General features: G+C 42.5%; 1 protein-coding gene across 4 annotated transcripts in view; it reads left to right on the forward strand.

The window, feature by feature from the left end:
- The window catches only part of epha8 (eph receptor A8), a 66566-nt gene that overhangs the window by 35318 nt on the left and 18064 nt on the right, over positions 1-13184 (forward strand). For all 4 annotated transcript variants that reach the window (XM_042090291.1, XM_042090290.1, XM_042090292.1 and 1 more), the window contains exon 3: positions 7526-8192. In XM_042090291.1, coding sequence (XP_041946225.1) covers positions 7526-8192 — 667 coding nt within the window. The remainder of the gene's footprint in view (positions 1-7525; positions 8193-13184) is intronic.

Raw genomic sequence — 13184 nt, forward strand, 5'->3', positions numbered from 1 at the left:
TAGCTGCCTAGGCTACATAATAATTATCCTTTGGCTTGCATCAGATATAATATAGCCCACTGGCAAAGCTGTCACTGAACAGCCTACCAAATGTGCATGACCCTTTATCAGCAGTAGACATATGTCTTTCATCAAAGATTATAACTAAAAATGCCATTATCAAGGTGATAAACAATGTAACCTTAATACTTCGTATGGGAAGCGAACCAGCGAACACGCAAGAATGTATCCTTATGCCGTCTTGCTGCACGTTACACCACCACCGAACGTCAGTAACACAGAGTAGCACGATTCCTAAAACCACACGCATGTGAAGTTAAAACATTTTTAATCGCATAATCTTCATACATTCTTTGGAGCTAGTGAATGTGTAAATCCATGCTTGGTGCACTGTCGGAAAAAAACATTTCTAGGCCTACTTCTATTTTTGAAGTTGTAGGCTACAGGTGACGAGAGCACAGGTTGACAATGTCAACTCGTTTGGACTCGTTTTCCGACTGATTGGTTTTTTTTTGCAACACAGCTTAATTTAGCTTGAAAGTTAACCTGCTACGCAACGCAGGTTAATTTGCTACGCAAATTTTGTGTAAAATGTGGACACAGTAGACTTCTCCTGCACGTTGCAGTGTGCGTTTCAATGCGTGTGTTTCATTGAACTGAATTCTAGAAAGCACAGACTGGACAAGTGGATACAAAATTGTCAGGCAAGAGCAACACAAATTACTAATGGTGGTCAGTTGTGATGTGCATTAGGTTAAAATGCAGATTATTGTTTTGTCATTCGAGTTAGAATCTCATAGTTGAACATTTATTTGCTGGCATTGATAATCCTGTGAGACACTTCAAGTAGAGGAGGCCACAGCCTGGCAGCAATCAGTGAAACGTTTGTAAACTTAACCATGTTAGGCTACTTTGAAGGCCTAAGTAAACGGCTTGGGCAACGTTGCAAGATAACACAGTAGCCAGTTACCATAATCCGCTGTGTTAACCTGCTAAACACAATAACATACTAGGTGACCTCTTTTACTAGTAACCTAGACCTAGTGGATATGGGCAATTTCCCTACAAAGTGTCAGCTGGTTAGTGGCACAAGCAGGTTGGTGTCAGGTTATCATATACGCAGTTTAATTTAATAGTGGTTCGAGACCCACGTGGAGTTTACTAAGTTTTATTTATTTGATGGCATATTCATGGTCCAGCGCATGCAGCCTAGCCTACTACAGACAACCTGACACTTCCAACGCCGACACGTCGTGTTGTAAAGCTTTATTAAACAACAAAGTGGAGCATCACAAACATTTCTATTTGAACTTGAGTTAAACAGACGAATCTGCGACCAGGTATCGGAGGCTAAATCAACAGCTGAACACACCTGCAAAAGAAGGGGGCGGTTACGTTAACTCCAGAGGCAAGGTAAACAGTCCAGCCAGTTACCGTATAACACCAAATCGGAAACCCATCACAGTGCAGGAAAAAAAGCCGCAATTCAACAGAAACTGTCATTCAGCGTATGGACATTGCCTATGACAGATGGATGAGAAATCGATCACATAAACGAGGTGTGAATGGAAGACCACAAGCACATTTTTTTAGTAAACACAGCAAGGCAGTCGTTTACTGTAGTTACAGCTAAATTAATTAAAGGTTATGCTGCTGCTATGGCATTTGAGTTATAATTAATCTAATAATTCTAAATAATCTAATTAATTCTAATAATCTAATTGCGATCGTGCAAATAAAAACAAAAAAATGTCCTGTAGGTCCTGTAAGCAGTGGAACAGCTGAACGGGCTGAATAGTGAGGCGTTCCTGCAGTCTACCTGTCCCCTTTACCTGGGTAGTGGGCCGAATAAGCCTACCTGTATTAGAAACTTAAACTTAAGACTACTACTACTATTACTATTAGCCTACTACTGCTACGACTACTAGCCTACTACTACTAATAATAATAATGTAAATGTATGCCTCAGGCTTGTTTACAGCACCATTAACAACGTATTTATGAAAATATAGCAATTTTCCATTAATTATCAAAAGGTATCCATCTCAGATTCATGATTTAATTGGCTAAATGATTATTTATTTATAGATCATTTCCTGGAATCTTTTCTATAAAAGGTGTTCCATGTCAAACAGTAGAAACTTTCAATTTCTGTGGAATGGCAGGTGCAAAGGAATTTTATAAGGCATTCATGTGACTTTCTATTGAGTGTTTTTTAATTAGGCATGTTTTCTCTCCAACACAAAGTTGTGTTCTAGAGCCCAGTCCGTATTTCTGACAAACAATCTGAACAGTGCAATAATCGAACACAGCAAAGAGATGGCATTGAATGGATTTGGCACAGCTTGAAGATAACCTTCTGATCATGAACATGAATCTGCAGTCAAATACAGAGGACAGTGACACCAACATTTGAATCGAGAAGGAAAAATTACACTGATATAAAATTCAGCAGTGAGCTTTTTTATATCATTTTTCACACATCACACATACATTTGTATCTCTCAATGCAGTGGCAGATGAAAATTGAACTCTGGTGATTACTGTAAAGTTTTCTTTTACATCCTTATGTCACCAAAGTATTTTAGAAATTGGCATTGCAATCAGGGAATTGTCATTTTTAAGTTATTTATAATGAAATAATTGAATGAATGAAATAATTTGTAACAAGTACTGACTAACCCTTGAACTGACAAAAACATATTACAAGGATTCTTTCAACTCCAAATGACTTTTTCCAAGCCCATTGAGGGGCAGACTTTGCCAAAGTTTTAGCTGGCACCAGAAAAAAGCGGTGAATCTCCCATTGGGAAAGTGTTTGTAGTTATAAGTGTTTTTTTGTAAGGCGACACACAGAGGTCCCATACCCACGCTGAGAGCTGGCTACCTGCCTGGGTGATAACAAAGACAAATTAACTTCACTGAAGACAGAGTTACACAGCAAACTTTAAGAAAGTCACTCTTGCTAACTCTTGATGAATATGACCCTTCTCATACAGTATGTGTGCTATTGGAAAGCCCGGGGCGAGGAGTTTGTCTCTGGAGAGAACTGATACCTCCACCTGTAATGTTTCATGTAAAAGTTAAGCGCTGACATCTAAGCCATTTTAAAATAGCTTTAGGTAGTGTGAGCTATTGTCAAAGACAAGCAGATTTCCATGTTGTACTATGTTGAATAAAACTTTTTTTTGGAAAGGGAAAATAATGTGCGTCTTGCATATCGAAATAGATGACTTTTAACAGTTCAAAACCAGAGAGCCCGTCTCTTCCTTTACAACAGATGAGGACAGGAATAGACTGTAATTACAGTGGGAACATCCTCCATTTCTATGTGTCTCTGATTTGGCAAGCCACAAACCAGACCCATGCAATTAACCGCCATATCGGGGAAAGGTTATCGTTGTCAGCACTGCTCAGTTAATCAGGAGTGCTAGAAGATTCCATTCACATTGGGGCTCTGTGTTGCCGAGGAGAGTAACACACAGGCTGATATTTCATATATCAGTTTGAGATGGAGGCAGGGCGGAGAGAGAGAGTACACATTAATATGCAGCGCTGTCACTGCAAATGCCAGCCAGAGATGGGCAGTTATTTTGTGCGGGTGCTCTCCTCGTGTTTAACCAGATCCTGAGGACTTCCCTCTCTCAGTGCCCAATCTGAAATGGGATCTTTAGCGGTATGGGGAAATGTCCTCTCCTCTGATTCACGTTTGTTGGTTTCGGACTAGAGTCTTTTGAAAAAGATGTTTGGAGCTGTGGGTTGAAGACAAGTCATTTGTTATGTTATGTGCAGAGTTTATGGTCTGTGAATGAGGGAAGCTGTGTACTGTAAATAGAAAAGTGGTTGACTAACTGTTTTCTTAGCCGTGTTGAAACTGCATTGAATTGAATGCTTATGGTTAACTATCAGAATGTGCTACCTAACTTGTACTTTCTAGGGCCACTAGTGTGAAAGTCAACAGGAATACCTTTCCAACTTTTTTGCCTTTTCACCCAAATTAACTATACTGTATGTTGTAATAGCTGTCACATAATGACCATGATCAATTCTAATGCTGCTGTTCGGCCTGTATTTCAATCTATCTTCAGCATCAGGTTAATAACCCACTGGTGGGAGATATTCAGCCATCTACCAATCCTAGTCATCAGTACAGTTACATCATTATAATTAGAGAATTCACAAACTTGATCAGGGACTTTGTGTATTGCTGGCGGGATCCCATATGCATTTCAACAAGTAATTTACAGACTGACTGCATCTGACAAGTAACTGTATCCGTTCCATCCAGATCTAATATCGTCAGCAAAAAAAAAAGAACTTCTTAGAATTACTAATGCACTGGGCCAATTCCACAGTTCCATGCAATTAATATTTAAGCTGGTATTGCTGTAATATATGAAGCTAAGCCTGCTAATTGATGCAGTACTTACTTCGAATGCTGGACTCTGTCAGGACAAGAGCGGTGCAAAGCGTGAGCCCAGTAAACACTACTGGCCCCCATGAGGAGGACTGTTTGAAGCAGCCCGGAAAAAGGTCCACATCCAGGTTGTGTTCTGGCAATTAGCTCATCATCCTTGACTTGCTCATGAAATAGTAAAGGGAGGTAGGAGGTGCGGGGGGGCAGCTGGGGTTGAGGCTGGGGAGGAGCTGCACTCTGGAAGACCTCCAGTCTGTAGGAGCGAGAAGCCCCCAGAGGGAACCAATGGAAGGGGTGTGGGGTGTGGGGGGGCACAAATACACCCATCACACCCTCAGAACTTTCATCTCAGCAAGCTATGAGTCTCGTGCCAGACAGACAACCACCCACACACACACACACACACACACACACGCACACATGCACAAGCGCATGGCTGGAAAAGGCATAGGGGGAGACGGAGACTAATTAGAATGCGCTGGAAGCTGCCGAGAGGCCCGCTTGGCAGCACTGGCGCGGACAGGGAATTCAGACGCCTCAGAACCTCGACCGCAACTGAACAATGTAATCGTGATTGCCATGGTTGGGTGGATGGATGGTCAAACAGACGGGCAGACTCGAAGACAGTTGAATAAATGTGTTTCAGAGAGAGTGATGGGGATGAGAGAGGCATAAAAAGAGACACAGAAATAGAGAGAGAGAGAGAGAGAGAGAGACTGATCAAGCTACCATAGCCTCTGGCACCACAGACAGCTGTTATTTTGATGGGAATCAACATAATGGCATAGATTTTTACAGCACATTGAAATGTTTGCTCTGGTCTCATCTCTGCCTGTGGCTCTCCTGTCCTTGCAAATCACTGTGGTCTAAGGAAGATAAGTGGTTCTCACGCTGAAATGATAATAAGCTTAAAACAATCTGTTTCAGAACTTGAATCAGGGGCAGCATCAGTTCAGCTCGATTGAGTGGGCCAAGCTCCTTCAGAGTGTTCAATGTATTCAGTAGAGTTAGTTGTAGTGCTAATAGAGGTGTTTTAATGGGAAAGAAACATCACCTGTTATCATTGTGTGAAGAGGAATCATCCTGGACTAGCAGGAAAGGGTATGGTGTCAGGGTTCGCTACAGCTAACAGTCTCTGAGGACAACCAGACCACGCAGAACACGCCAAGCTAGGCCACAACACTGCACAATGTCACAATTGATAGAATCTGGGCTCACCAATTGCAAATGAAATCAGTGATGAATGAGGCATCATTTGATTGGTTTTTGTACAAAGCTTGAGTGCTATCCTCTACCTCCCAGGTTTTCTTATTCGGGTGAGGAGAGTGTGAACCACAGCCCGAAGGCTCTATTTTGAGTACAACAATGTTTACAATTGATCAAACACCATACTGCATATTTTTCAGCTAAACCATGTGCTTCACTCAAATCGTTTCCTCAGTGACAGCCTGTGCCCTTACTTTCCTGAGGCCCTTCTACAACTGAAACTCTTTTCAAGTTTTCCAGGCACAATTTGTAATATGCAAGTGTTGTTTGTGTGAAGGAGAGAGGGAGAGAGAGAGAGAGAAAGAGAGAGAGTAAAAATCCTGCTGGTCATCATGATGATAAGCTTGTGTTAACACCTCGCTTCAGTAGTGTAATGGGAGCGGCGCAGGGCGTTTATTTGAGGATGCGGTTCCCGCGGGGGTTTCTGCAATAGTAGCGCACGGCGCACTCGACTCCTGCATTCATTACGGGGAGCGGACGGCCTAATTGAAAGGGAAAGCACTGACCTCGGAAAGGCCTCCAGCTCTGGCGCCGCCGAACTTGGCCTCTGCTCAGATGTAGGGTCTCCCAGAGCCGCAGATAGACCTCTCCAGCCTCTCTCCCCTCCCCGGTCCCGAGAGGGCATGAAAAAGGGCTCATTGCAGTAATTAAGGTCTTGGATCCGAGCACACACGCACACGCACACACACACACGCACACACACACACACACTCTCTCTCTCTCTCTCACACACACACACATGCACACACACACACACACACACACACATATCCTCCCCCATCACGCTACCCACACACCTTAAATCCCGCAAATTGAATGTGTCCTTGAACTACACATGACTGCTAATGATTAGGAGGGTAAATTAGCTGCTGTAAGGGTTTTGAAGTCACTCCATTTCTTTGAGTGTGTCTCACCAACTCCCTTTTGGCACTCTGAAGGAGTTCAAAAGTTTGCTTTCAGGCTAAAGATGAAAAATAGGCACAGCTGTTTTATTTGTAAAAGAACTGGCTCATACTGAGGAGGAAAGTGATAATAAAGTCATAATAGTCATTAAGGCTATATCTTTATGAAGAGTTAAGAATAAAGTGGCAAAGCACTGTAGATATTCTTTTTGTAAATGTCATTTATTGTTTTATCTTTTAAACTATATAATAACCTTTATGCACAAAAAAATACTGTATACTTTATTCTATATGCTGAAATATATAAATATATTATTTAATTTGATATTTTTTTATTTTAAATGGGCTTGGTTGAGGACCAAGGACACTGAGTTTTGTATTTGCAAATCTTCAGCTGAACTGAAAGATGAAAACCATGGAGCAAATAGCCGTTCTCTACTGAATTTGATTGCATATTCGTTGTCACTTTTTATTATATTATTTAGACATCACCTTTGGTAGTTCGAAGGTGAAGAAAACACAGTGGCAGGAAAACACAATCTGCACTCTATATATTTGACATACGTCGTCTTTGACTTTGATAAGCTTTTAACTTCCAGGGCTGCAGAATGCATAAAAAAGTGTTTACAGGACATGTTATGTCTGTTAATGTTAATGTTTATGTGTCATTACTTAAAAGAAATCATCAAAGAGACACTGCTTTTCCAATGACACACTTAATATGCACCTGCATATTTTCATTCCTGTCAGTGGGCAAGAGTAACAAAACAATTTGCTCTCCTCTTTATCCTTGTTTTTCGTGTCTTTGATCTAGCAAGAGTTTCAGTTGTAGATGTAAGAGGAAAGTGCAAAGACATAATACATATTAAAACATAGTAGACAGACAATAATACAAAATGAACAGGAAGAGTTTTTATTCTTCCACTGATGTCTTTTTTAGTGGGATGCCATTAATGAAATGGATGAGTACTTCACCCCAATTCACACCTATCAAGTGTGCAACGTGATGAGTCCCAGCCAGAACAACTGGCTCCGGACCAATTGGATCCCACGCGAGGGGGCCCGACGCATCTACATCGAGATCAAGTTCACGCTGCGCGACTGCAACAGCATGCCAGGTGTGCTCGGCACCTGCAAGGAGACCTTCAACCTCTACTACTATGAGGTGGACCGCGACCTGGGCCGCTCCACCATCTGGGAGAACCAGTACGTCAAGATCGACACCATCGCCGCAGACGAGAGCTTTACTGGCGTGGACCTGGGCGTGCGGCGTCTCAAGCTCAACACCGAGGTGCGCGGTGTCGGCCCACTGACGCGACGCGGCTTCTACCTGGCCTTCCAGGACATCGGCGCCTGCATCGCCGTCGTCTCGGTGCGCGTCTACTACAAGCGCTGCCAGGGCGTGGCGCGCGGCCTGGCCGTCTTTACCGACGTGGTGACCGGTGCCGACTCATCCTCACTGGTGGAGGTGCGGGGCCAGTGTGTGGACCACGCCGAGGAACGGGACACGCCCAAGATGTACTGCAGCGCCGAGGGCGAGTGGCTGGTGCCCATTGGCCGGTGCGTGTGCAGTGCTGGCTTCCAGGAGCACCGCGACGCCTGCATCGGTAAGTCCTTCTCTTTATAACACTCAGTTGACACTGAGTTGACTGACACTCAGTTAGGACCTACTGTATACGTACAGAGCTACTGGCTATTTATGTTAAACCTATAGGTTTCCAGTGGACAAATCCTAGTGTGTTACACAATACTAACCTACCGGTATATCATATTACAAACTCAGCATATGCGTCACATGAGAGTCTATGAGTATATTTCCTATTCTGCACATATCATATGCATTGGGGCTTGTCAAAGATTGTCTTTAATTTTCTTATAGACGCATACATACAGTATATGTGGATTATATATTTGGGGATTTTTTTTTTTGTTTAATTTGTTTGTGTCTGCTGGAATGACCTCATTTGTGGACCCGTGCATATCTCAGGCTCTAATGGGTTACAGTAATTAAAAACAATTAATCACAGTTTGTTGATAATTAAGCTTTAGGCACTGGCTAAAAGTGTATTACAAAACAGAACACCACTCCTAGCCAATGGTCTCGCTCAGCCCACCGGGGAGGGGATGCGGGGGAGTCGCAAGTCTGAAGAGGTTGTTTTGACGGCTTATCAGCTTCCTACTCCTCACCCATCGTCGAGGTTTTCAATTATGTATGGGTGGCACAGACCGCCTGTGGATGCTCATATTTTTTTTTTGCAAGTGATTGCAATTAACAATCTAAGATGCCAGAGTCTGTTTTGGTTTCTATTGTCTCAAAAGCTGGTGTTTGGGGAAAAGACGTGTGTGTTAAATTAGGTAAGTTGATGATGGCCATTGTAGGTTGTCAATAATGTATGTTGATGGCCAGGGAAACACACCTTCAGTTTTCCACTTTTAATCATACATAATGTTTGCTTTGTTACAATGTCTAATTATACTGATTTCTGATTAGAGCTGAATGTATACGGTGAGGCAGATTTTCCACAATGAATGCCTCACCATATTTGAACAACACCTCATAGCATTATTTGAGTTAATTCTTCCTCTGTATTTTCATGCTGTGTGTATGTGTGTGTGTGTGTGTGTGTGTGTGTGTGTGTGTGTGGGGGGGGGGGGGGGGGGGGGGGGGGGGGGGGGGGGGCGGGTGGCATGTACAGACATAGAGTGCTCACTTTTTCTCAGTCCGTATAAAAACACACATCGGTAATTAGGTAAATAACTTTAGCACTGCACTATGCACGCTATTAGCTAGATTTCTGCTGTGATGGGGCCTTGTAGCTATGGCAGAAATTTTCACGAGTCATTTCACTCTCGTGTGAGCTCTGTCAGGGGCGATATCGCTCTGAAAGGCATCCCTATACGCCTGGATGTCTATTGTGCAACACAGGCCCATGGTTAAACGGGGGACCAGTCTTTGTGAATCCATTTAAGGATGAATGTCTGAGAAGCACACTCAGCCCTTTTAGACCAAACTGGGTCGCTGAGCTATTTCTCCCGGCGCCTGCACTTGCTCTCCAGTCACGCACATCTCCAGGACAGACACGAGCAGAGGAGGAGGGACGTGCGCGGTGGGGGGGGGGGCGGCAGGAGAGCGCGCGTCTGTGCATGGCTTGGCTTCCCTTTTCCTGACGCTTTCATAATGCCCACTCCATGGCACAAGAAGTCATCAAACAGAAGAATACAGTGGGGGGTGAAACTGGAGCACTGGTGAGCATTCCGGAAGGTTTGCGTGTCGTTGTCGAGTCTTTGTGAAAAAAGGCAGTGGGGGAAGGGTGATATCAGACCGACATCATCTGAGACAATCTTTTTAACTGCCGATCAAAACAGAGCAATAGCTTCCCATGTCAGTCCTGTCGACTCTGTTTTAGGCTTGCCTTCTACGATATGGCCGTAGGGTCTTTAGGCTAGTGAGAAAATGGAGTCAAATGTCTATTTCAGAAAGGGACAACACCACAGTATGCGTGCTTATCAGAATAGTCGTTGAGCTTGTCAACCCCACCGTTCCAACACTAGAATAACCTAGTTACAGTAGAATGTCGAAGAGGATATGGCCTATAAACAGCTTAGCAAACATAAATAATACAATATCCATATCATTTAATTCACAGTTCCATCCTGTCTTCTGCTTGAAAACTGCAGTACCAACATAGCAAACTAGCTGTCGACGTAACACAGCTGGCGATAAAAATAACTCATTCTTTTCTCAAAGAGCTTCTTTTAGGAACCACCTGCCTGACTTGTGAGCTGTTGTTTTTTATACTTTAGGCATACACCACAACCATTTCGTGATTTCATAGAAATTCCAAAATAAGATAAACAAGATGTGTGAACAGCACAGAGCCGTGCTCCCAGGAGCTGCACTAGCCCACACTGAGCATCTGTGTCACAGCGTGCCCTCCCGTGACCAGGGGTCAGACTTAGATGGACATAGGTCTCGCTTGTCTTCACAAGAGCTGATGAAGCAAGGACAGACATGGCCTGTGCGGTCACCATGGTGTGCTATCAAAACAAGCAACTGCCAGTGTCTCCTGCATTCAAGACAGCAATCAGCAAAGCATAACGAAACCCCTACATCACAGCCATTAGTCATTTGAGATCAAAGACATCCTGGCTATGTACTGTTAGAGGTAGGACTAGGAATTCTTTTGAAAACAAATAGACAAAATAGACAAAAATAGACAAATTGTGAGGCTTGCCAAAGAACATAAATATTGTGTCCTGATCTTCACAGTCACCTAAAAACACTTGTCATTGTAGCATTTTGTGGCTGGCATGAGCATAAACCCATCATCCCTCAAAAAGAACATGAAAAAATATAGCTGAACAACACATACCCAAACACCAAAATCTACTAACAGGAAAATATTGTGCACCAAAACACCTGGGAAAAAACAAAGACTCCGTGTTGTCACCTCTCGGCAAATCAAAGCAGACTGGGCAGGGAAGAGCTGCTGGTCACCTTGTACCTGTGGCTGTGCTGCCTCATTGCCTGAACGTATCACAGTTGAAAGTGGCAAGGTGAAAGATACTTGCTTGAATGGCTTTTGTACAGCTAACTACACAGCATAGTCATCAGACCTGGTACTGGAGAAACTGGTACTGTCTGGTCCACCTTGATGATAAATGGAGTACGGGAATCGCTGAATCTTTCAGAAGCTCAGGGACACAGCATTCTGTAAGGCTGGCATGCTGCTGAATATCTCCAGATACAGGAGCATTTTGTAGAGCGCTACTTTAGAAGTCCTTGGCCATGATGTGGCAGCCTTGCAGGCACACTCCTGAAATGATCATGGACAAAACATTTGGCCACAACTTCTTTTTTCTTTTTTTGCCAACTTCTTACAATACAAAGCAGTTATGATTCAGCTAAGCCACTGAAACCAAACTAAACTTAACTTATTTCAGAATTTTATTTTTTCTAAAACACTTACACAATACAAAGCATGTATCTTCATCATAGTCTTGATCATCATGATCAATCATTTAACACATTGCTTTTTTGACACAAGGCTACCTATCACCTGCTTAAAATGCTTTTGAGAGTCTTTGTGTGTAGTCAGACACAGCATTGATTTCAGCATGTGTGTTTGTTCTGGCAGCAGTGCCAGTGCACTCACACATCCTGGTGTCCAAGGTAGTGACTGTTCAACTCCCCACAGTCTGTCGTGGCACAGGACACAGGGTCCTGTCATCTGCTCAATGAGCAGGCTTCAGTTACTGCCTGGGCCATTTTGTGTGTGAGAACACTCCCCTGTCTCCCTTGCATTCTAACACTTTATAATAACTACACACAATTTATCGTTTATTAAGCCAGATTAGTCAGATTTTTTTTTTTTTCTTTTTCACATGTCGAAATTTCCGTCAAGGATTCCCGGGACACTTTAAGACCGGGGTACACGAAACTTGGTGGGCATGTAACCCCACATGGATAGCATGGAACCTCCTGTTTTTGTTTTGATCTGTAGCCCCCCCCCCCCCCCCCGCTGGACTGGACCCCCCGAAAGGAGGGTAGGGCAGACACAGTTTTCTGTGAATATCTCGAGAACCGTAGGGTTTAGGAGGACCATTTTTTTTGTATGTTTGCCTCCAGGGGTCATGTAAACCCATTCCATATGCCCACATGTGCATAAACAGATACACACGCACACACATACATTCACAGTAATCCTACGTATGACACATACTCACACAGTAGACATATATACGCATGCATGCACATGCACACACATAGGCACATAAACAGGCAAACACACACATGCACGCACACACACCCACACATAAACATAAACATGTACACGCACACATGCACACAATTCAAGAATTTCTCAGAATTATGAACAGGCAAGATGGGGGTGGGGTTGTATAAAATGTATATTACATGTGAAATCTATGAACTAATCATGTTTTGGTACTTGTCTAGCAGATACCAGTGAGAATTGAGTGTGCATAATGCAATTCAGTGAGACAGTTAGAATCATATATATGCCTTTCAGCGTGACTTATTTTTGTGGAAAACATGTGCTGGACTGGGCGGCGGTCATATTTTGTACCGCTCTGCGGTACATCTAGTTAGTAAATGGTTTGTTCATCATTAGTAATTTCTTGTTCATACATAATTTATCATCAGTAAAGCATTTGTTCACACAGTTATAAATGGTTTGTTCATAGTAAATAAGCCTATCCAAAAAATATGTTTGTAAGTACATGATTTTTACTTAATAAATAATGAAACAACCACTTATAAATTAAATAATTTTCCCATTATAAACCAGTTGCAAACTATTACAAAATGCTTTGTTCATCATTTGTAAAGCATTGCTCCTATGTTAATTCTCATAAATAAAGTATTTGTACACACACTTATAAATGGTTTGTTTATAATAAGCCTATATCTAAAATATGTTTATAAATTATTGTTAATACTTAATAAATTACGCAATACTATTTTGTTGATGAAGTAATATTTCCATTTTTTAACACATACACATGCACTAATGATTAGTTAGGGTGAGGATACATATTTTATAAACCACTTCCTAATACTATAAATCATGATTAAC

This window comes from Alosa sapidissima, chromosome 4, assembly GCF_018492685.1.
Source record: "Alosa sapidissima isolate fAloSap1 chromosome 4, fAloSap1.pri, whole genome shotgun sequence".
In the NCBI taxonomy this organism is placed as follows: Eukaryota; Metazoa; Chordata; class Actinopteri; order Clupeiformes; family Clupeidae; genus Alosa; species Alosa sapidissima.